At 38.5% G+C, this 24,679-nt stretch overlaps 2 protein-coding genes across 4 annotated transcripts in view; one reads left to right on the top strand and one right to left on the bottom strand.

Moving 5' to 3' along the window:
• The window catches only part of Lrriq4 (leucine rich repeats and IQ motif containing 4), a 16,902-nt gene extending 15,756 nt beyond the window's left edge, over positions 1-1,146 (top strand). Inside the window, exon 5 of the mRNA XM_015494282.2 lies at positions 576-1,146. Coding sequence (XP_015349768.1) covers positions 576-728 — 153 coding nt within the window. The 3' untranslated portion in view covers positions 729-1,146. The remainder of the gene's footprint in view (positions 1-575) is intronic.
• Positions 1,147-2,146: 1,000 nt separating this feature from the next.
• Positions 2,147-23,852, bottom strand: Lrrc31 (leucine rich repeat containing 31). Of its 3 annotated transcripts, XM_048814320.1 has the most exons (9): positions 23,192-23,843; positions 22,916-23,059; positions 19,997-20,164; positions 17,368-17,535; positions 16,969-17,136; positions 15,994-16,161; positions 13,005-13,172; positions 8,734-8,901; positions 2,147-3,164 (listed from the first exon to the last, which is right to left on the bottom strand). In XM_048814320.1, the coding sequence occupies exons 2-9, from the start codon at positions 23,037-23,039 to the stop codon at positions 2,830-2,832; spliced, it is 1,467 nt and encodes a 488-aa protein (XP_048670277.1). In that variant the 5' UTR covers positions 23,040-23,059; positions 23,192-23,843; the 3' UTR covers positions 2,147-2,829. The 3 variants fall into 3 exon arrangements, with proteins under 3 accessions (XP_048670277.1, XP_048670278.1, XP_048670279.1); XM_048814321.1 differs by lacking the exon at positions 13,005-13,172 and having other exon boundaries at positions 23,192-23,852; XM_048814322.1 differs by lacking the exons at positions 22,916-23,059; positions 23,192-23,843 and adding an exon at positions 20,644-21,003.
• Between the last annotated feature and the right edge of the window lie 827 nt (positions 23,853-24,679).

The following is a 24,679-nucleotide window of genomic DNA, read 5'->3' as shown; positions in this document are numbered from 1 at the left end:
CTTTTTTTTTTTTTTTTTTTGCTTGACTGATTGGCTGATTGAGAAAGATAGAATTTAAGGTTTAGAATTCAAGCCACCTCCCACTCTCTGCATCTTTAAGACCACACACCAGAACAAAGAAATTAAACATCTCCAGTGTATCATTGTCTTAATCTATTTTTGTTGTTGTTGCTATAACAGAATACCTGAGGCCAGGTGAGTCATAGAAAATAAATAAAGGTTTATTTGGCTCATGGTTCTCAAGGCCAGGAAGTCCAAGAGCAATGGTATCTGAAAAGGAGGTCACAATATGGCAGAAGGTGAAAGTGCAATTGTGCACATTCCAAAGGAGGTGAAACACACGTGGAGGCCTTGCTTTGTAACGGTTGTCTCTTTCTGTCATTAACCCAGTCCTATGAGAACAAGGACTGTGTGTTAAGCCTGCATGGCCCAATAGCTTTTAAAGATTCCACCACTTCTCAATGCCATTACATTGGGAATCGTATCCGTGTGAGTTCCAGAGGAGACAGACCAAATTAAAACCACAGCAATCATGACATCAGCAGATGCTGAGTTTGGGTTTACTTTGTTTGCAGATCCAGGCATGGTGGCGTGGGACCATGGTACGGAAAGGATTTGGGAAATATGAAGAACTAATCAAAGCACAAAAGAAAGGAAAGACGTCTCCAAAAGATAAGAAAGGAAAGAAGGTGGAAAAAGGAAAACCCGTAAAGGAAAAAAAGAAATAATTCTTATAAATTAATGAATTGAGGTAATGATTAATGGATTAAGAAGGCAAAATGACCAGGAATCAGATGCCTTCCATGATCAAACTTATAGAATTGTGGTTATTTGTAATAATAAACGATTCCTACTTTTGCTGAATTATTTATGGACAAAAGAATATACCTGGGAATGGCTTCAAAATAATATGGGGGAGGAGGAAGAGAATAGAGATTGACCATAAACCAACAACTGTAAAGCAAGTGGTTGGTACTAGGAATTTATTTTAATATTATGTCTGCTTAAAATTTTATTTTGAAAAAATTATAGATTCACAGGAAGTTCCAAAGAATGGTACAGGTAGGTCCAAGCACCCTTCACCCTCCCTCAATGCTAACATCTTACATAATTGTAATACAATAATAAAACTATAATGACATTGGTACAATCAACAGAACTATTTCAGATTTCTTCAGTTTGCACATGTCCTGGTGTGTGTGTGTGTGTGTGTGTGTGTGTGTGTGTTTCAATGCACTTTTGAAACATGAGCTTTCTATAAACCATCACAATCAAGATACAGAATTGTTCTTTACAAGTCTCCCTTGTGCTATTCTTTTGTAGTCATACCTACCACTACGCACCTCAATCCCTAAACTGTTCTCCATCTCTAAAATCCCATTATTTCAAGAATGTCATATAAATGGAATCACAGAATTTGTAATTAAGATTGACTTTTTTCTACTTAGCATCATCCAAAATATTGCATGTATCAAGTTTATTCCTCTTTGTTTCTGAATATATTACATAGTCCCACAGTTTGTTTAAGCATTCATTCACTGAAAGATATTGGGTTCTTTCCAGTTTGGGGCTATTACAAATCAAGCTGCTATGAACATTCATACACAGATATTTGCATGAGCATAGATGTTTATGAGATTCATGGCACTGTACAGGGAAGAAAATATCACATTAACCAAAATATGCCCTTCTACAGCCCTCAAAACCACTCATCCTGATGACTCTTTTGAAGTAGTACTGATTTAAAATTTACATGTTTTCTAAGCAATGATTGCAATCCTAATTATATTGTAGCTAGAGAAAAGCAAGACACAATGTGATTTGATGGTATCAGAACAGAAATGTGTATGCAAACATCTCTGCTCTGCAATGGCTTTGATGTAGTAGTATAAGAAAAACAAAAACAAAAATATTGGGGGTGAAGTATAAGGAATTGAACCCAGGGGTACTTAACTACTAAGATACTTCTCCATCCCTTTTCATTTTTATTTTGAGACAGGGTATTGCTTAGTTGATTAGGGCCTCAATAAATTGCTAAGGCTGGACTCAAACATGGAATCCTCCTGCCTCAGCCTCCTGAGTTGTTGGATTACAAGTCTGTGTGCCACCACACCTGATTTCAAGAAAAAAAATTTTCAAAAATTGCTTAGAGCAACACAAAAGCTTTTATTAATGAATTAGTAATAAGAAATACCCAGAGGTGATAAGTTAACAATTTGTTCTAACTATAAAATATTTTACTTTATTTTAACGAGATGTGATTTTCATGCAGGATTTTGAATTTTTGGCTACCTTTTAACCAAGATTTATATATCAATGGCCATTATTAGTGTACATAGTTTATATCTGAGAGAAAAATGCAACACAACAAGTTTTATGTTATAATAGCAAAGATAACATAGCACTTTTACACAGCTAGTTTCTTTTACATTAGATTCACATTTATGTGCATTTAGGTACACGCACACACACACATCTTTATATTTAGAACATGAATAGGAAAACAAGAAAGAAAAAATTTCAGAGTAAGAAGAAAGCAAACACTCTATCAGAATATCAACATGTTTGGTAGGCTTTCTAAATAGTAAGTGAACTAATTATATATCCAAAACAAAATCTGTTGGAAAATGTCATCCTTTTTTTCATAAGACAGAGAATAAAGACATGCTGGAATTGAATTATTAGCTACATATATTTACAAAGCTCTTGTAACATAAGTCCCAGTAAACAACCACAAGTTGATACTCAGTTGATGACACTGGAATTTGCTCATACTCTTTTCCTGCTCTAGAGAATTGTTCCTAGCTAAGTAAGACCTAAGAAACCAGTTTACCGAAACTCACCATGGTCAAAGTGAATGCCTCTTCTTTTGGGATCTTGGTCAAAGGATCCTAGTTCTTCCTCCTGTGAGGCTGGGAGGGTCCATCTTTTCATTCCTATCTCAGTGATTTCAGGGAGTTTGCTTACAGCACATAACAGATATCTAAACCAATGTCCACAGTCCCGAAAGTGTGATGGCCGAAGGCTAATATCCAGCTCTGTTAATTCTTTGAGGAACCACAAATTTTGGCAGAAGATGGCCCATCCTGCATCACAGATGCCATCATTATAGCTCAGGTCAAGCTTCTGCAGTTTGGTCAGGTGTCCCATCCGTATAACTGATGCTGCAAAACAAAATGAGTATTGCCCCCAACACTAAGAAACAAGAATACTTTCTACCCTTGTTGTTTCCTATTTCACATAACACGGCATCCCTGGGATTAGTAATGACAATATTAGTAATTAGTAATTATTTGTTTTTAACTAACAGCTTTTATTCAGGCATCTGAACAAAATTTCCCCTGTACATGCCATTTAAAGTTTGAAAATGGATTTTTTTTCATTTTTCCAGATCTCAACCCAAAGAATTTCATTTTTGTCCAGTTCCTGCTCTCTGCCTCCCTGGAGACCCAGCTCTCCTTCAGACTTAAACGTCTGGAGAGATGATTCATTGGCATGAACTCAGGACCACTTGTAAATAGTCTTCTTGTTGTTTAATACTGTTTAGTTATTTTCTAGTCATTCATTCCATCATTCTTCATTCAATAATTATTTAACCAAGCACTTTCAGTGTGCAAAACATACTTGGATAATTTCACTTTAGAGATCACTAGTACACAGGACAATTTCCCCCTTTGAATAGTACATACCATAATAGATGCTATAAAGGCACTTAATAAATAATAGTTATGATAAAACTAAGAGAAGATAACAACTTCTGCAAGAACAGGTGGGAGAGATACCCAAGGCAAATAGCACATTCTTTCCTCTTCAGCCCAGGTACGGGTCCCAGAATCTTGGAGTGTCAAGGGATCCTGAAAGTCTCCCCATTCAACTTCCAGAGCAATGACCAGAGAGGAATCCCTTTGACAGCCCTCTATGGGTGACCACCATGACTCCACCTGAACCATCCTTTGAAGTTCATTGGAAAGCCACTTTAGCAGGGAGAATCCCTTCTCGGGCCCCCTTTCTGCTCCCAGTGACTTTCACCCATCAGTTCTGCTGGCCAGCTGGAAAACTCAGCTCCTCCTTCTCATGCCAGTCCTGCAGTGTTGGACAACAGTCAGGTCTGCCTCAAATTCCACTTTGAGGACTAACCATGCCCGGGTCTTTCAATCACTTCTCACCCATCATGGATCCCAGATCTAGTAGGACACTCCAACCCCATCTCTTTCACTCGCCAACAGGGGGCGCTGGAGAGCTCAGTCGTCTGAACACTCAAGAGTTGCTGTCTGTCCCTAGGTGTCGGTTTCAGTGTGTGTGTCACCTTAATGTCTTGTCTCACAACATTACTCACAGTATTCTCAAGATCTGACCTGTGTTAAAGACAGCGTGCATGTTTTCCCCCACTCTTTAGAAAAAAGTTTGTAGCAGAGTGTAGTGGTGTGTGCTTATAGCTGAGGAGTTCAAGGCCAGCCTAAGCAACAGCCTAAGCAACTCATCTGATGGCGGGGGTGGGGGTGGGGGGTTGAATTATGGAAATTATCAAATATACAACAATTAGGAGAGTGTGGCTGCCATGTCCCAGCGATCGGCCTCAACAGTTGTCTTCATTACACTAATTTTGCCTCATATAATCCTCTTTCTTCTACCCCCCCCCCTTTTTTAAAAAGTATTTTTAAAGCAAATCTCACTCATTTTTCTATCCTTTTTGGATTTTCCATATGTGAGCACCCTATTTACAGTATTATTTTTTAATATTTTATATTTATTATATCTTTAAAGATCTGGGTAGTGGAATTGTGGGTCATGTAAATATTTGCTTTGTAGTCTACTCTATGGGGGAAAAATGTTTGTTTATAAAGGAAATGAACACCAGCTACCAGTGATTAACAAATCCTTAATGTTTCTGTTAGAAAGAAAGCAATATAAAAGTGGCAATGGCTAAACCCACATTTAGTAATATTGCTACTAAAAATTGAAAGAAGAAAAAAATATCCCTGACAAATGTAAAAGTATAAATTTTATGTAGGGGAAAAAAACTAGCGGCAAAAAATAAGAAAAACATACAATGACTGAAGGTATAATTGATAAAATTTTATGTCGACCTAAATAAAATGAATTAAAGAAATAAATTTTAATTGTAAACTTTAAATAAAATAACTAACTTATGTATATTTAATGGTTTCAAGCTTGGCATGGTGGCACATGTCTGTTATGCCAACAACTCAGGAGCCTGAGACAAGAGTATCACAAGTTCAAGGCCAGCCTCACCAACTCTGTGAGACCCTGTCTCAAAATAAAAAAATAAACAAAGGTCAAGGCTGGGGTTGTGGCTCAGTGGTGAAGCGCTTGCTAGCATGTGTGAGGCACTGGGTTTGATCCTCAGCACCACATAAAAATAAATAAATAAAAGGTATTGTGTCCATCTACAAGAAAAAAAATATTTAAAAAAATAAACAAAGGGCTGAACTACATTAGGTAGAGCACTCCTGGGTTTAATCCTCAGTACCAAAAAATATTTTTAAAAATTTAAAAAATGAAATAAAAGGGCTAAGGATATAGCTCAGTTCCATCCCCAGTACCAAAAATAAATAAATATAAATAAACAAATATATATAACTATATATAGGTAACAAATATACATATAATTATATATATACATAGCAAATACACATAGTTATCTCTCTTGATATACATCTCTGAATTGGATACCATTAAAAATACATATATTTAAAATATATTAAAACATGTATTTAAAATAATATAAAATATATATTTTAAATATATATGTTTTAATGGTATCCAATTCAGAAAATAGACTTTTAAAAAGCTGATTCTTTCAGAAGATTGGTAACATTGTAGGGGCTGGGGTTTATAGTTCAGCAGTATATTTGCCTAGCACATGTGAGACACTGGGTTCAATCCTCAGTACCACATAAAAAAATAAGTAAATAAAATAAAGGTATTGTGTCCAACCAGAACTAAAAATAAATTTCAAAATTTTAAAAAACCTATTGTATTTCTATACATTAGCAATTATTAATTTGGATTCAAAAATTAAATAGTACCTTTTATAATAACACCATAAAAATTAAATACTCAGATAAAAATTTAATAAAATATGTGCAGGATCTGTACAGCAAATTATAAAACACCAATGAAAGAACCAAAGAGTACCTTAATAGGGAGATATAATATGTTAATGGATTGGAATATTCAGTATTGTCAAAATGTCATTTCTCCCTGAATTGATCAATGGAGTTCAAATCAAATTTCCATGAGGATTAAAAAATGATATTGACAGTATGATTCCAATTTTATATGACGATGGCATGGAATTAGAAAAACCAAAATACTTTTGAAAAAGAACAAAGTCAGAACACTCATACTGCCTGACTTCAAGATGTAAAGTAAATCAAGACAGTGTGATATTGGTAAAATAATATAGACATAGATCAATGGAGCAGAAAAGAAAGGTCAGAAATAAACCCTCACAAATAGGGCTAGTTGAATTTTTACAAAAATACAAAGGAAATACAATGGAGAAAGGAGAGTTTTTTTTTTTTCAATTAACAGTGTTCAAATAATTAGAAAGTCATATGAAATAAACACTAATTTCTATTCATACCTCACACCTCATATAAAATTAACTCAAATGAATAACAGGTAAAATGTAAATATAAAACTTTTAGAAATACCGGAAAAAAATCCTTGAGAGTTTTGTATTTTCAAAAAGTTCTAAGTTGAAACACAGAAGAAGCTCTATCCAACAAATTAACAAAAATATAAATAGACCTACTCCAAAACTGAAGGTTTTGCTCTGCAAAAAAATAGTTAAAGAGAATGAAAAGCAGATCAGAGAAAATACTTGCCAATGACGTATTTGGTAAAGGACTTAATGTCCAGGAAATCAAGACAGATCTCAACAGTCATTAATAAGAAAACAAATGATCCAACTTTTTAAATTAGGCAAAATATTTAGAGCAGACACTTCACCAAAGAAGATGTACAGTTGACAAATAAGCACACAAAAAGATTTTCACATCATCGATCACTAGGGAAATGCACATAAAAATCACAATGTTTTGTCCCAATCTTCTAATCACAATCATTTTTGTTATAACATTTGTTTTGAGAATGCTACTTTCTTCCAACTAGATTGAAATCTCAGGGAACAGTTTGAGCATAATGCAAATTCCTTCTTTGTTTTGCACAATGACCAACAGGAAACACCAGGTGAACGTATAAAAACCATTCCAGCTGCTCATGGGAATAAATCTGTACACACGAACACACCTCAGGGGAACAACAATGCTCACTCAACCACATCTGGTGTTGGAACTTACTATTCTACCTCAGGTGATTCTCCTTCCACAAACTTTAGATCTTTTCAAAGTGCCATATTTACTGTAATATTTCTGTATTTCTTAGCCAATTTAACACAGAAAACAACTCTACTGGTATTTCTACTAGTTCCTATGTGTCACTGATGAAGTTTCAAGTGCTGTGCCTCTAACCATAAACCCTGTGGTTATTACTGAGTGATTTTTGCATAGCACGTGATTTTTAGGCACAGGTGTCCTCTCATAGCAGAACAGATGGTAAACACTGAGAACATAGATACAGCTACCTCATTTCCATGGGTGCTCATGGCTTCAGAGATCTGAAAGTTGGTGGCTGAATAAAATGGGGGTGTGAGGACAAGGAAATATAGGAGACAGAGACTCTCCAATTCATCATTTCCCAAGGGGAAGTGGACCTGCCTAGTGATTTCAGGTATTACATTGCCTAGAATCTCACAGTACAAAAAGTTATTCAATTTTCCTTATAGCTTTCTAAATTGACGTGGAGAAAGTGCTAGATTTATTTATTTATCTATTTATTTGCAAAGAGAGAATTAAACTCTTCTCACAGTCTTCAGCAGGCATCACTTTAATCTGTATGAGAATTAACACATTTCAGTGCGAAAATTGTATTCTAACTTCCTTTATATTTTTGGTTTATTTTATTCATTTATTTATTTTGTTCTGGAGTGAAACCTGGGGTGGGAAAGGGGAGCTCTATCACTGAGCTCCATCCCCAGCCTTTTAATTTTTTTTTAATTTTATTTTGAGGGTCTAATTTGCCCAGAACAGACTCTACAATTCCTCCTGCCTCAGCCTCCTGAGTAGGTGAGAATACAGGCATGTGCTACCATGCTTGGCCAGTTTTTTATTTAAATAAAAGCAAGAGTCAATTCAGAGGTAAAATTAAGTAGTAGTGCAAATACCGTGTGGCTAGGGCAAACCTTATGTGGAAGTAAAATGATGGACGTGTGAACACTGAAGACTCAACATATGGGAGGGTGTGGAGCAAAAGCTATCTACCTGACAGGAACCACCTATCTGTATCCATCTCCTCTTAGGAAACACTTTTATGTAATTTCCTTTTATTTATTTTTAAAATATTTTTTTAGTTGTAGATGGACACAATACCTTTATTTTATTTATATATTTTTATGTGGTGCTGAGGATCAAACCCCAGTGATCGAACCTCACATGTGCCAGGCAAGTGTTCTACTACTGAGCCACAACCTCAACCCCTGCCATTTGCTTTTAGAATTGTCCCTCATTTTAACCAGACCTCTCCTAGACAGATTTTGGGGAAAGGGGAAGCTTACCCAGACCTTAGCCCCAGGCCTCCTGACTTCTCCCTCTCCCCCATTCCCGTGCTCTGCATGCCAAGACTGCCTTGGAATGATCTGATACAAACCCAGGAGTTCCACGTCCTCTGTCACCAGGGAACAGCTGCTCAGCCTCAGCACTTGAAGAGATGTTGATAGCTTTAGTGTTTCCAGAAACAGTTTCAGGTTGCCACCAACACACTTATTCCAAGAAAGGTTGACTGTTTCCAGAGCGGGGAGGTGAATAGAGGCTTCGACTAAAAGTGATAATGATAAGAATAACTTAGATATCGTAAGCCTTGAACTTGAGGAGCATAGACCAGGACAACATATTAATATACTCAGGGTGGAGAAAGTTGTAGAGATTGTTTTCTCCGGCCTGAAATTCATGGCGTCAATTTATATTGATGATTTTTAGTTGGGAAAACATTGGAAACTTCAGAACAGTAAAACGTGATTAAATGGAATTCACTATTGGCTGGGGGTTTTTCTCTCTTTTTCTTCATATTTGGGAAGGAGAAAAAGGCAAAGTGCTTGGAGAGCTAATCAAGATTTTCAGAGCATGCCCTGGTTGGTTACATGTTCCACTGTACAGTCACTGCTGAAAGTCAGAGATGGGGATAAGCCTCCCGAAGGCTTTGGAACAAAAAGATATATTTGTGTTTACTTCACTGCAATTACTGAGGCAAGGAAAAGAACCCATGTATTCTGGAAAGTTTTTAAAGAAAATGAAAACATTTTCTGCTTGATTCTCAGTTGACCTTAGAGTTAAAATTAACCAGAACAACTTATTCCCAAGCATAGTAATTAAAAACACTTTTTGTGCTCTGTTTTCTTTCTAAAGAACAATATAGCTAGGTGCTATGGTGCATGCCTGTAATCCCAGTGACTAGTGAGTTTTAGGCATGAGGATCACAAGTTGGAGGCCAGTCTTAGCAATTCAGTGAGGCCCTGAACAATTTACTGAGACCCTGTCTCAAAATAAAAAAATTAAAAGGACTGGGGCGGTAACTCAGTGGTAAAGTACCCCTAGGTTTAATCCCTAGTATCAAAATAAAAAGAACAAAGAATAATATGTGTTCAAGAGAAAATATCTATTATTTTATAGTATATTGTAAGAAAATCTCTCTCACTTATGATACAAAGATGTACAATAAAGAAAAATCAAACTTTTCTTAAAGAAGCAATGTAGAGTACTACTTGGGAGTCTGAGGCAGGAGGATTTCAAATTTGAGGCCAGCCCAGGGTAATTTAGAAGACCTTGTCTTAAAGCAAAAACTAAAAAAGGCTGGGGGTGCAGCTCAGCTGTAGAGTGCTGGCTGAGCCTGTGCAAGGTCCTGGAATCAATCCCCACTACCATAAAATTTAAAAAATGAATAAACAAAAAATGATATAGAGTATATCCATCAATCAGGTTAATTTAAATTGAGTGGATAGAGTTATGTCAGATGATATAATTTAGTGTAATTTCTACTTGATCATGATTCATTGTGCACCTAGAATTAGAAAGTCATGTATCTTAGGACAGCTTGATTTCTTCAAGATTTTTTCTTTTTCTTAAAAAAAAAATTCAACTTTTCCCTACTGGAATTATATTTATGAAATATGATGTTGACCCCAAATTTACTCTTTTTTGGAACTTATCTAAATTAGTCCAAGCAGTGGAGTATGTCATTTGTGTATGTAATGTGCCTACCTAACCATTTGATGAATTACAGACCCCTTTAAGAAGTTTGTTATTTATTTACTAATTTAACTAATGTTAACTAACTTAACTAAGTGTAGATAGTACCTAAAATGTGCTTCAGGTATGCAATAAAGAATCAACACAATCTCTCCCCTCAAGGAGATTATAATCTAGAAGAAATATAGACATTAAACAACCACACAAATAAATACATAATTATAAATTCTGATGAAGGTTATAAACAGGTTCCTAATTTAGATAACAAGAGACATTTTTATGTGTTCTGTTTTCTTGGGACCTGAAAATTGAGTCAAAACTTCCCAGGAAGGAGTAGGGATTGGAGGTAGGGTGTGGCAGAGAACAGGATGGTCTTGCGTGACATGAAGGAACAGAAAGAATCCAATTGAGGTTGGATTCAGAGAGCAAAGAAAAGAATAGTCAAGGTACTGAAGCTAGATCCCTAGGGCCATTTAAACCACATTGAGGAATGGGGGTATCACCTGAAGTGCGACAGGAAGGACACTGAATTTTTTAAACAGGGCAGTGATCCAACACTATTTGTTTTAAAAATGAAATTTATAGACTCTCTCCCCATAATAACATCAACAACTGACATTTATTGAACATTTACTATGTTGCCAGGAGCTTTCTAAGAACTTTACATGCATGAACCCACTTAATTCTGACAACCTCGTGAGGCTGTACTATTATTTCATCTTATATTTTACAGATGAGGAAAGTGAAACATGGAACAATAATATTAAGTACCTGAGGTCCCACAGGTCTCAATAGCCACAGTCAGGATTTGATTTCAGGCAGACTGAATTCCAGGCGTTTTGGTGGTGGGGGGTGGGGGAGGGGGGCAGGAAATGTACCAAACACTCCCCCAACACAGAATAATTGTGATCAATTTTAGGGAGCTCATAGGTAGGCCCCCTCGAGCATACTGATGGACTCTCTGTGACCCCAGATAAAGAATGCCAGGTCTGATAGGAACATGACCTGGGATTTCTCCCTATCCAGACACATGGCAAAGAGATGAAAGATTACTGCTTGGGAGCAGTAATGACAAGGACCAGGTCTACATGGGTGAATGCATCGGAAGTCAGCAGTGCCCTTCGAATTTGGAGTGAGTGATATGTATTTATTTTTATTAACAGAATGCATTTCATTAGTAATAGCTCTTGTCTGGTCCACAGTACAATACACTTTTCATGAAGTGTCAACTGGCATAGCACTTGAGAAAGGGTCAGAGGGGAGGACTCTGTTTTCATCACTACTCGGGAAATACCCGGATCCAATGGCTTTAGTCACATGCAAATGTGCAAAAAAGAGGTAACATAGCAAGCCTGAGACTCCTACCCGAAAAAGGCCTGCTACTGACCATGCCCTTTGCTGGCATGTGGGAGCTTGGAATTGGGGAATGTTCTTACCGTTCCCTGATAAGGCTAGATCACTGTACCTAATCAGTTTGTACTTATAATATGATTTATGCTGAACACCAGCTTTCCTTCTGTGAGTCTGGAATTTTGGAATGTGCCAGGCAGAGGTGGCCTATATGATTGAGCCTCAATAAAAACCCTGAACTTTTAGTAAGTTTAGGCAAGCTCCACTGGGAGAAGATATGTCACACATGTCATCATAATTCACTGCTGGAGAACTTAAATGTGCCTTGTATGGCTTCTCTGAGAAAGGACTCTTGGAATCTTGTGCTTGGTTTCCTCTGGACTTTGTCCCTGGTACCTTTCCCTTTGTCGGTTTTGCTTTGTGTCCTTTCACTGTAATAAATCTTAGCCATGAGTGCAATGGCATGCTGAGACCTGAGTCCTCCTAGTGAATCACTGAACCTGGAGCTGCAGTTGGGGGCCTCCAGCACCAATAGTGCAAAGTGCTAAAAAAAAAAAAAAAAAGTGCTGGTTGCCCAGGTGGTGTATTTTGAAAAATGCTACAAAGTCCCTTTTGCCTCAAAATATCTCCTTCTACTTGCTGACCATACTCTTGCTCCTAAGTAGGCAGAAATTTCAGATCCAGTAGGCCCTTGATCTAGGTTGGTATATCCAAGAACTTGAGGCATACCCAGATTCCTGAGAGAGAACAGCAAGAGCTATGGGGATCTAGGTGCCGTGGTGCACACCCACAATCTCAGCAATTCGGGAGGCTGAGGCAAGAGGATCACAAGTTCAAGGGCAGCCTGGGTAACTTAGAAAAACCCTGTCTCCTAATAAAAAATAAAAAGGGGGTTTGGGGATGTAGCTCAGTGGTAGAGCACCCTGGGTTCAATCCTCAGTTCTGAAAAAAAAAAAAAAAACTGTGGGGAAGTGAACTCAGTCAGCAAGACTCACACACCTTCCATCAATGTACTGCAGTCTCAATTCAGATGGAAACTTCTGGAAAATTTTAAGTTATCATGGGTGTAGACCCTCCAGAGTTGGTTATATACAAGGTAAATTTAAAATATAAAATCTGCAGTTTCCAGAATCATTTGCCTTGAGAAGATCACTTGTAAGAGGGCATATTTCCTAAGAAGACAAACTATAGTCATAAACCTCATGACTAGTACCTCATTGTACCTGTGGCTTGAGCTTTGGAATGAAATTTGTGCATAGAGAAAGAGAGCGTGGACCCTCCCCTGTTATTGCGTGGTGCCTGCAGGGATCTGGGTAATTCTCTCACCGAGAGCTGTGAAAGTCTCACTTTCCAAAGCACAGTTGTTCATGAGTAACGACCTCAATGCGGGTAAAAATCGGAGCCTGCTGAGTAGGTTCTCAGAAGAGCTGCCCATGTTTTTGTTGGCCGATAAGTCCAGTTCTTGAAGATTTGACAGTAAAGGGATAACCTGGGCTGTTAAAATACCAACAGTGACATGTTTTAGGCACCATCTTACAGACAGCCATCCAGTGTTGGGTTGTCACAATCCTCTTAACTGAACAGTCAACCAACTCTCCCCAGTGTGACTCTGTCCTTTACACACCTCCCAAACCAGCCTCTTCCCAGGGAGCCACTTGGGCTTTTCTGCTTCAAAGCCTCTCCCCAGACCAGAGGTTAAGAACAAAGACTTTGGAGACAAGAAAGAACTGGGCTCCAGTCCTGGATCCTACTACTAAAGAGCAGTGTGATTTGGAACAAGTTACCTACTCTGAACCTTTGTTTTCTCAACCATAAAATACATCCTTCACAGGATCATTAGGAAGATAGGAATTGGTCTATGTAAAGTACTTGGTACAGTACCTGACACATATTAAAGTTTGATATCATTCTTTTCTTAGAAAGTAAGTACCAGGCCAGGTGTGGTGGCACACACCTGTAATCCCTTAACTAGGAAGGCTGAGGTAGGAGGACTGTGAGTTCAAACCTAGCCTCAGCAACTTACCAAGGCCCTAAGCAATTCAGCAAGATCTCATCTCAAAATAAAAAGTAAAAAGGGCTGAGGATGTGGCTCAGTAATAAAATGCCCCTGGAGTCAATCCCTGGTACAAAAAAAAAAAAAAAAAGTAGGGGAGTTGGGGTGAATATAAGTATTAGGAAGCAGGAAGGCAATGAAACCAAGCAATCAGGGCACCTGTCAGTAACAGCACCAGAGTGGTTTCTGTTACTTCTAGTTCACTATCCTTGTGCTGCATTTCCTGCCCCCAGGCCTTTGCCCCCGCTCTACCAAGATGGGAATTGCAGTATCCTGAGATCTCCATGAGGCTGGCTCATTTCCTCAGATCCTTCCAGGGCCACCCAAGCTAATGTAAGCCCGTGGTCACTTCACATCACCCTATTTTTTATTTGACAGCACCCACGGTTGCATGATATTTTCTTGTTTAGTATTTGTTTTCTGTCTCCCTCATTGAAGGAAAGTTCTAAGTATGGGGGACTACCTCGACCCCAGGATGGGGATCAGTACCCAGAACATCAGAGGTACAAAAGCTTGTGCAAAGGAAGGGAAGACAAGCCGGGCAGGGAGTTTTCATCCCAACAGGTGGAACTGCTTCCTCCTCTTCCAGCATCTTGAATACCCCCACCCCACCGTGTAATCCGGATAGGGATTGTTTTATTCCTGCCCCTACCATACTAAAGCTCTTTGACTGTCTGAGTTTCCTGTAGACCATGGCATGGTGCCTCGCACAATTAGATTAATCAACAGTTATTGACTAAATGATCTATAATTCTATTTCTTTGGAATTATCTGTAACAATCAGATAAATGAATGTTCAGTGATTTAGGGTCATAAAGCATTTCCAGCCTTTAAAAATTAAGCAGAAGGTGGACAATACCATTTGCTCCAGTTATTATATAATAGTTGGCTTTCTGAGGCTGTTCATCCATATTAGTGGTTGTGACCTGGATAAGGAAGGATTATCCCTCAGTTATACTGGTGGTAGCCATGGAGATCCTCTAGCACTTTAATCTTTCTCTTATCCACCTTATTTAATAAGATAAGATGTGATACTCATGTTATTTGGTTCTACCAAGGGAATCCAGAGGCCTGAAAACTCAGCATGTCTCCTTAGGTGTGACTCTCAGCTCTGATAGGTCAAGGGGATGGTAACACCACATAATGCTCCATGTAGGGCTCAAAAGGAATTTTCTTTTTTTACTTCAGAAATCTTCATAAAAACCGTTAAATTTTCTCATTTCCCCAAATCAAGGGATAAGGACCTGAGAAATAATTTAGCAGTTCTACAAGATAAATGTTAAACCTGAAAACCTATTTTACTATTTTTCTCCCCAAATTATACTAATTTTTTTTACAATATTTATTCATGCTTGTCATTCATCTATTCATTTATTCATATATTCAATATGCATATATTGGGGACCAACTATATGCAGGTGCCTGTGCTTGAGCAATGTGCAGGTGCTTAATGAGACACATACTGACCCTGGAGTTGCCCATGGTCCAGAGAGAGCAAGAGCAAAAGCCCCCAGGCCAGTGCATGCCTGGTGTGTCTGGAGGTGAGGAAGGACAGCATGGCCAGGGTGGAGTAAATGAGAAGGGGTAGAGAACTCAAGCAGAGTGGGGGCGGGAACAGGGAGACTGTTTGGATCTTGTAATAATCTAGGCATGCAATGGCAGGGGCCTGAGCTAGTAGAGGTCTATAAGGTAAGCTGTGCTCAGATTCCAAATGTGTGCTCAAGGTTTATTGTGGCCATGGATGAAAATAAAACCCTTAATCTCAAGGCTATGTTTGCTGTGGGAAATTGCATTCACATACAACATGTTGCAACAACAGACCTATGTTTATGGTAGGGAAATAAGTGAACCTATCTTGAGCCGTTATGTTTACCCATCACGTACCACTACCTGGCTCTTTTTCTGTAGTTTCACTTGTTTGAGTGGCTTGACTTTACTGGGCAAGTTTGAACAACATTTTGGCATTCTCTCTACATACCTGTTTGTAATCAGCTTCGTGACACTAAAAAATTCATTGCTAAGCAGAAACATAAATTCAAAATTTTCTCCAAGTGCCAAATCTATCATTTACAGTCGTGCATAGGAGGAATCTAGACTCAATAACATTTACTGAGCATTCAGTATATGCTAAACACTGTGTTGAGATAGTTCCAGAACTTTGATAATTTGATCCTTCCAATAACTTCATAAAAAACTAAATTTAAATGTACATCTCAAATTTTCCAAGTTCCAAAAAGTCTCTCCTTTACAGAATATACTTACTCAGTGACATTATGTCGTCCACTGTTAGTGAGCACTGGTGAAGATCTAGGACTTCCAGATGCTTTAGCATGACCAGTGGGGCTGATGCATCTTCAAAACCTCCACCCAGCTCCTTATTGCAGGAAAGATCTAATTTCCTCAGCTCACCCAAGTATCTAAAAGCGGCATCTAAAAAGAGTCAAAATGTCATTTTAATATATTTTAAGGTGGTAGGAAGGTATGTGACAAGGAAGGCAGAAGTGCTGCAGGAAGAGAGGCTGACTGAGCACACTGTGTTGACGAAAGCCAAAAGGAGGTATACCAGTAAGTACACTTCTGCCAGCTGGTGCTGTGTGGATCTGACATGATTCCACACACATGCTCCCTGACATCTGCATGGATGGCCAGTGGTTCTGACCTGAATCCTACAACTATATGCCCCCAACTGTACTTGAGCAATGGAGTTTCTGTGGACTCTTGGATTTATCAAGTTGCCAGGAGAAGGATATTACAGGCTCTGTAAGCCAGAGGAAAAAACACAGTGTCATGCTCTATGACCTGGAGACTTCACACAGGGTAATGTTTTAACCATAGACACCATTGAAGCCATTATTTTTATCAGTACCAATTCCTTCCTACCACTGAGCATAAAATAATGCTGAAGTTTTTCAAAGACACGGAAAACCTGCCAGCTATAGTATCACAAAAACTTTCACTTTTCCACTCTCTTATCTCATGCCTAAAATATCCTGCCTTTTCAGAATCAGCCATTTCAAAAGCTTATTTTTGTAATCATGATATGTTTACTGTAAAATATTAGTAAAATAAATAAAACATGAAGAATATGTAAATTACCCATCCATAATTGTATTCCCCAATATATCTACTGCTTACATTTTGTTTTATTTCCTAAGAGCTTTTAAGTATGTATTTGTGTGTCATCTATACTAATAGTTTATGATAATTTTATATTTTATATATATGTTGTTAACGCACCCAATATTTTGACACTCTTTTGCGATAATCCACATGAATGTAACTTCAGTACTTTCAGAGTTGAGGCACTTTGTAATCCCTGAGCAATACTGTTGAGACTACCACCGATGTTTCTGTTAATGGAAAGATCAAGTACTTCAAGACTTTGCAGCTTGGGTAGCAACCGACCTGGAAGAAAGGAAATCCAAACAAGAAGAGCAACACTGTAAAAACATAGCATGTGAAAGTCCAGGGAAAGAAGGAGAGAGAATGAAGTTTCCAGAGACCTGAGGATAGAGTTAGCCTCCTTTAAAATACAGGGTAAGAGAAAGCCCAGCAAATGTAGATTCCCAAGCTACCAATCATGGACATCTTCCCATTCTTTTTTCCCTGGGAAAAATTCTTCCAAATCCCACTTACCCACAAATGCCCCATCTTCTGATGTGAGGGCACAATCCATTAGTTCAAGGACATGTATCTTGCTCCCTTTTTGGAACTTCTGGAGAATCAGAGGCAAGTTTCCTCCCACTTTACTATTCCAGGACAAATTTAGCTCTTCAAGTTCAGGTATCATTTCAAGCGCTTCTCCTGTTACAGAATGGCCAGAAAATCCAGTTGATCATTACACAGAAAAGCAAGAAATTCATTTCAAAATTGGTACAACCATTATTTCTGGAGTATGAAAACTGGGCCAGGTGCTATGCTAGTTGACACAGAAGTGAGGGAAAAAAAGGACCCAGTTCCTGTCTCCTTACCGAAAAGTGAGTTTTTATATTTGCAGGCATAGCTATTCTAGTCTCTCCAAAATTATGAAGCCATGATTGGAAGCTAGAAAAAAAATGGTTGTTGTTAAAAAAAATCCACCTATCAATAGGATGGTTCTACTGGGTTGTTTTTTTGGTAGTAAATATCTGAACCAGTCCATCTGCTTGATCTCATCGGTCCTCTCTGGGATCTGTTTGGGGTGTAAGTGAGGCAAAGCTGTGAACTGGCTACCATGGGGTAAAGCTCACCTCAACATCAAGAATACCATGTGCAGCTAAACAGCCACTACAGAGAGGAACTAATAATAGAACACCAGGTGTTAGCAGCTACGACAACCACATAGCCTCTGAGGGGAGTGAAGTACATAGAGAGAGGGGTGAAACTTGTCCATTTCCTGTCTAAAGCCATTTCATGCAGAAAAGCATCTGAAGGCTAGAATGGAGGCTGGGCAAGATGAGGGAAATCACCGGAGAGACTAGCTGTAGAAATTATTTTTACTGCCTGAGGAATAGAACACACACATGCAAAAGTACTTCCTCAATGTTCAGTATAAATCTTTACACCAATCAGTTAAGGGTTCTGAAAAGTCCCCTGAATACAAAAGCCTCTCTTCCACTGTCTGCAATTGGGCTAGGACTTCTACTATGGTTTATTCTTTCCATGGGTTAAGGTTTGGGGAGTCCAGGAGTCCTGGGTTGAAATGCATGTTCTCCATTAGTTACAACATCTTAACCAGGAATGAACAAGTGTCATTTGTGGGTCATTGCCAGTCAATTTGAGGTGACTTTCTATAGTCCCACAGTATCCCCAGGATCCAAGAGAAAGAGTGAAGATTAATTAGTTATGTCTACAATGAACATGACAGTGGAAGGCATTAAGCAATTATAAGAAAGGTAACAGTTTTGAAATGCCTCCTGATTGATGGATGTTATCATATCAATAAACCACTTGTTCTCCTTGTACTCCAGCTGCCATTAAGGCTCAGTGAGGACAGAGTATGGATGATAAATAAGCCCTCCTTCATGGGAGACGATTTGGGAGTTCTTCCAGAGACAACAGCTCTGGGACAGGGAGGAAGGTACAAAACTTCAGTGACAAGGGTGCTGAGTCTCTCCAAGACCAGGTAAGTGTGGAAAGGACCTCAAGGCAGAAATTCCACTTCTTGGATTCCTACAGACAAAGCATTGTGAAAGCTCAGGTAAATAAAGAAACCAAACTGATTTCACACATGGTTAATGATATGTTAAATTTGAGACTCTGCTGCTACATTATAACCAGCTGCTAACTGGTGGGCTATATTGATCATGTACACCCCCAGAGAGGTATTTTGAATGAGAGAATAGGGAAAAAACGGAACTATTAGTTAGTGAGCACCTACTATATACAAGGCATGTAGTAGGCACTTTACAGAAATTAATTAGTTCTTCCACAGTTTTTGAGGCAGATATTAGCCTCATTTATCAGATTAACAGGCTGAGTTTCAGAAAGGTCAAATTACTTGTTAAATTATTATGTTTACACAGTTAGTTGAAAATCAAAGCTAAGATTTAACCCAGGATCTGGCCAACTCCAGGATGTTTAGTGTTTCTCCTTGGCCACAGGAAAGTGGCCAGAGACATCAGGAGCCTCCACTTACCATGGACTAACCCCAGGAGACAGTTGGCATACATTGTGTTAACAGAACTCTTTAAAGAGATGTAAGTGATCAAAGTAAGAAACTTCAGACTGAAAAAGAATATAAAGCATTCATGACATCTAACAAGCCAGCTAGCCTTTTAGCCAAAAAGTTGGGTAAGTAGTATGACTTTGTACAGATTTTATCCTATGTTCAGTATATCAACTGATTTATTTGAGGTTCTAGTTCTAGTTAAACCATCATTTGTAGTTAAAATCTTGTCTTGATCAATTTTTTTGTTAAATGGGGGTAGGAAAATAGGGGAGGTATTATTCCGGAATTTGAAAAGAACTTAAATATTATCTACTCCAACTCCTGTCTTTTTTAGATGAGGTAACTGAGACCTAGAGCAAGCTAGTGCTACAAGAGCCTTACTTAAACTCCGTGAAAGCAGTTATCTGGTCAGCCCTGTTCCTTCCCTTATCCACAGAGCTTAGCATAACACCAAGTATAGGGTCACATAGCTCTTCAGCAGTTGTACAAGTGCCCAACACAGCATTGCATTATATGGTGCTCTTGACCATGATCACCGGGATAGTCTGTAATATAGATTGTTTGCCCTTGAGAGTTTGAGGTGTAAAGGTGCTTCCAGGAAATCATTCATTGTACCCAGTGCTCGGACATCCTCAGTGGTAAGTCTGCAACTAGCCAGCCTCAGGACTTTTAACTTGCTGGTAACATGCATTTGTTGAGTGATTGAGGGGAGGTTCCCACCAACAAAATCATTCCAGGAAATATCCAGTTCTTCCAAGTCTGGGAGAAAAGGCAGCAAAGCAACTAGAAGTAAACAGAGAAAATACTGATTTGTACATGTAAATTTTAGTAAGCAGAATTCAAATCTTACATGCACAAGATCTAGTTTTGCACTATAAGAGGTTGGGGGGAGGTGTAAGACATGTTGACTTTCAGCCAAACAGGGATTTTTCAAGCTGTACAATTGGAGAAATTATGACATTTAAATTTCCTATTTCTTGGGATGCTTTCTATCTGTGCTAAATAACTGTACCCTGAAAATATGGTGATGTCTTCATAAGATCCTTTATTGGGGTTGAACCCAATAGTAGTAATGATAATTCTACTGCTGCTGCTGGGAACACTGTGACTGTGATATGTATTCTAGTCTCTTTATTTTGCAAAAACCCCTGACACCCATCACCCATCACCCTATTGGATGCTCAGAGCTAGGAAATGCTCTAAAGGCCAGGACTGCTGAGATTGGCTGTGCCTGTCATCTTTTCTTTTTTTATCTTGATTACCTGGCCATCACTACTTGACACTTCAGTTGACCAAGAAGTGGAGGTTTGAACAGGCTTACAGCTTGATAGGAGCCTTCTCCAAATCTCTGCCACTGCTCATTAAAAGTGAATTTACTTTCTGTGGAAAAAATTCTCGAAGGGCATCTAGCTCCTGAAGCAATAAAACTTGAGAATGGAAATGCTAGAGTAGAAGAGATAAAGTATCTCTGCTTGCTTGCTTTTAAATCTGTCTTGAACTTTAAAATAGTGGTCACATTCAAGCAGCCTATTGAGCTTCTGTGGTTACAGGCACAGGAATTCCAGTCCTTCCAAAATTCTGAAACCATGTGACAAATAAAAAGTTTCCACTAGCATGCAAAGCACTTTAGCAACTGCATCTTATTTGCCATAATCAAAATATTATAAAAAGGATTAAACTATTGAATACATAAGGAAAAAAACTCAGTGACATGCTTTTTTTTTCTTTTTTAAAGATTTGTCCTTTCTTCATATATATAAACCTTTATCTTCTTTCTTTATTTTTTTTAATGGGGTGCTGAGGATTGACCCCAGTGCCTCACATATGGTAGGCAAGCACTCTACCATTAAGCCCCAACCCCAGCCCCAACCACGTGCTTTTTTTTTTTAACATCAAACATTGATTTAGCAGATGATTGTGTCCCATAACCTTTTACTCCAATTTTGATTTTAACAAAGGAAATCAAGCCTCCTTCCTGTTAGTAATCTCATTAAGAAAATGCAATACCCGTACACAACATACAAGCCAGCGGCCAAACTTCAGCTTGCATCAGAATCCCCTGTGAGGCTTGTTAAAATACAGAATCCTGGGGCCCAGTCTGAAAGGCTGATTCATTAGATTTGAGCTGGATTCTGGTGATCGCATTTCCATGCCCTCTGCAAGTGGATTCTGACCCCATAAGCACGAGGAACCACAGTTTCCTCTTAAGAGACCTGTCCAAATGTTAAATAAAATAGTGCTCTAATCTGAATGTTCACAGACTCCCAAAATGCATATGTTGAAATTTAATCCCCAGTATAATAGCACTAAGGGGCGGGGCCTATAGGAGGTGATTAAGTAATGAAGGTGGAGCCCTTATGCATGGGCTTAATGCCCTTATAAAAGAGGCTCAAGGGAAGTTTTTTGGCCCTTTCTATCATGTGAGGGCATAGTTAGGAGGTGCCATCTATGAAGTCTTGATCTTGGACTTCCCAGGCTCCAAAACTGTGAGAAGTAGGTTTCTGTTTTATGAATTAACCCAGTCTACAGCCCGAATAGATCAGAACAAATGGTTAAGGACCCCTCACTCAAAACGGATTCTGTTTATCTCTCTGTTGGCAGACATGTACAATCTAATTAAAGGCTAGTTTTAAGATATCTAAGAAAAAGAGAGTTAAAAAAAAAAAGGTGGTGTGGGGAGGAGGGATTTTCACAAAATGGAAGGTATATGTGTGTTTATAAAAAGGTGTAAGCAATAATTGCCCAGAGTTATACTTTTCATCCCACAATAATGAACATCCCACAATAATGAATAATACTTCTTTAAATTCCCATCAGGGCTCAGTTTTATGGATGATTTTTATGAGTTTATATCAAATACAAGAACAGATGTATTTCAAGGATAAAGAGGTAATTACTAGGTAGGTAAATTTGCTTAGGAAAAAAACAAATGAATCAATCTAAAATCAGCTCAAATCTTTGAAGAATGATGAAGGGTTGAAGAAGGGTCAGCTAATTTTTTTCCAGTATTGGGGATGGAACAGAAGAGGTCTCTACCACTGAGCTACATTCCTAGCCCTATCTATCTTTTCATTTATACATACCAGGGATTGAACTCAGGGGCATTAGCCACTGAGCCACATTCCCATCCCTTTTTAAAAATTTTTAATTTTGAGACAGGATCTCGCAAAGTTACTGAGACTGGCTTTGAACTCGTCATCCTCCTGCCTCAGCCTCCCAAGTCACTGGGATTATGGGCATGCATCACTGTGCCCAACTCAGCCCTTTTTATTTTGAGACAGGATCTCACTAAATTGCTGAGGCTGTCCTCAAAGTTAGGATCCTCTTGCCTCAGCCTCTTGAGCAGCCGGGATTACTTGCATGTGCCACCGAATTAACATCATAAATAAATAAATAGTGTTGCAGCAGTTCTTTCTGACATTATCTCGCACTGCTCAGCAAACTTTGGCCTACCAAAGTCACTGAATGTGTTTTGCCTGCTCATCTCAACAGAAAAGCCTGTATTCCTCTGTACAAGGTCAGCTGCATACAGACCCATTTTGCGCACATCTGCGGTTGTTAATCCACAACTATTCAAATCTAGACACTTGTTGACGATCTTTTTGCCCAGTGTCTGCAGGAACTGATCATTTTTCTCCATCCTGGATCCCAATTCCATTTCTGAACTGAGAGTGTTAGCTATATAAAAATAGAGAAATTGTCTTTTAATAACAGATAGCATTAAAGAGGCTTAATGACCATATAAAACAAGTGAAAAAGAAACCCTGATAACAACCCTAGGAAACCCACCTCAAAAAGGGACACACTTACCAGGCACAAAACTTGACCCTGTTCCTGCTTCCAGGTGCTCAGACACCAACCCTCCAGGAGCCTGAGCCACTCAGTAGATTTTCTTTCCTGACCTGCCCTGGACTTCTCAGTGTGAAGACAGAATTGCATTCCTGGGCAACTGAGAGACGCTTGCTGCCTCAAGAACACACATACCTTTGGCAAATACAACTGACAGGCAGGAAGCTCAGATATTTGCCTCCCAAAATTAAACAGGTAAAGAAGCATTAAAATCACTGTCAATGAGATTCAGGTGGTCACTGGGAGTGAGGAAACCATGTGCTGATCAGCCCCTAGATAGTTTCAATTGGCACACAGAAATCCAGAGACAACAGTGTCCTGGAGAGCTTTGGTATTTTCTCAATTCCTGCCAGAGAATGACTTCAGAAAGCCTCATTTGTCTTTCTTGCTCTTTGGGACTACTTACACCTCAACAAGTTCTCTGTAATAGCATTATGCTAACATGATATCATAATAACAAAAGGTATTTCATTAAGCACCTATTATATACCAGTTCTCCTCTATTTACCTGTGCCAGCACGTAAAACAAACATAAAGTACATCATTCTTTTGTAAGAATAAATAAAGATGCAGGTACTGAGAGTGACTTTAAAGTGGTTTTGTTAGGTGAAAATGTATACTTTTATTTTTATTTATTTATTTTCGATACTAGGAATTTAACCCAGGGACGCTTTACCACTGAGCCACATCCTCAGCCCTTTTTATGTTTTATTTTGAGACAGTGTCTCACTAAGTTGCATAGGGCCTCACTGAGTTGCTGAGGCTGGCTTTGATCCTCCTGCCTCAGCCTCCCAAGTCACTGGGATTACAGGTGTGCACCACCATGCCCAGCTAAAAAGTATAATTTTAAATATATAAAATGAGCATATTGAAATCCCAAAGGAAATCCTAAATTCTGAATGTACGGTAATATTTTACTAACCCTGACAAAAAAAAGTATAAAACTACATAGTTAAGAAGAATAGTCAATACCAGTAAAAATTAAAAGATAGTAGGCTATGGTAGTAACAAGTTTAGACTAAAAGATTAGAAGGTTCATAAAACTCCACTTCTCATCCACTATGTATCTTGTGACTTGCTGTTTTTGGTAAGAAACAGGTGCACACATGATAGCTGGTTTTGCCAGGTTCTACCAGTAGGAGGCAGCACCATCCCCATTTTACCTCTTCACACTTGTCTGAAATTTCTGTCATGGCACATTGGATACAAGGTATTTTATTTTGGATAACATTGCCAGATTTGGGAAATACAAAAACAAGATGCTTGGTTAAATTCAAAATAAAGAATTATTTTTAGTATGTCCCACATTACATGTATTTTATCTAGCACTTCTAGTTTTGAGTGGGGCAGAGCAGAGAGCTGTGGGAAAGGGGGCAGGGAAGGATTGCCTCTTACCTGCTCACAAGTACAGGACATCTTGCCTAAACTTAATGATAAGAGTCACAAACT

The sequence above is a fragment of the Marmota marmota genome, unplaced genomic scaffold, assembly GCF_001458135.2.
Source record: "Marmota marmota marmota unplaced genomic scaffold, marMar, whole genome shotgun sequence".
Lineage (NCBI taxonomy): Eukaryota > Metazoa > Chordata > Mammalia > Rodentia > Sciuridae > Marmota > Marmota marmota.
This window is presented reverse-complemented; position numbering and strand designations above follow the sequence as displayed.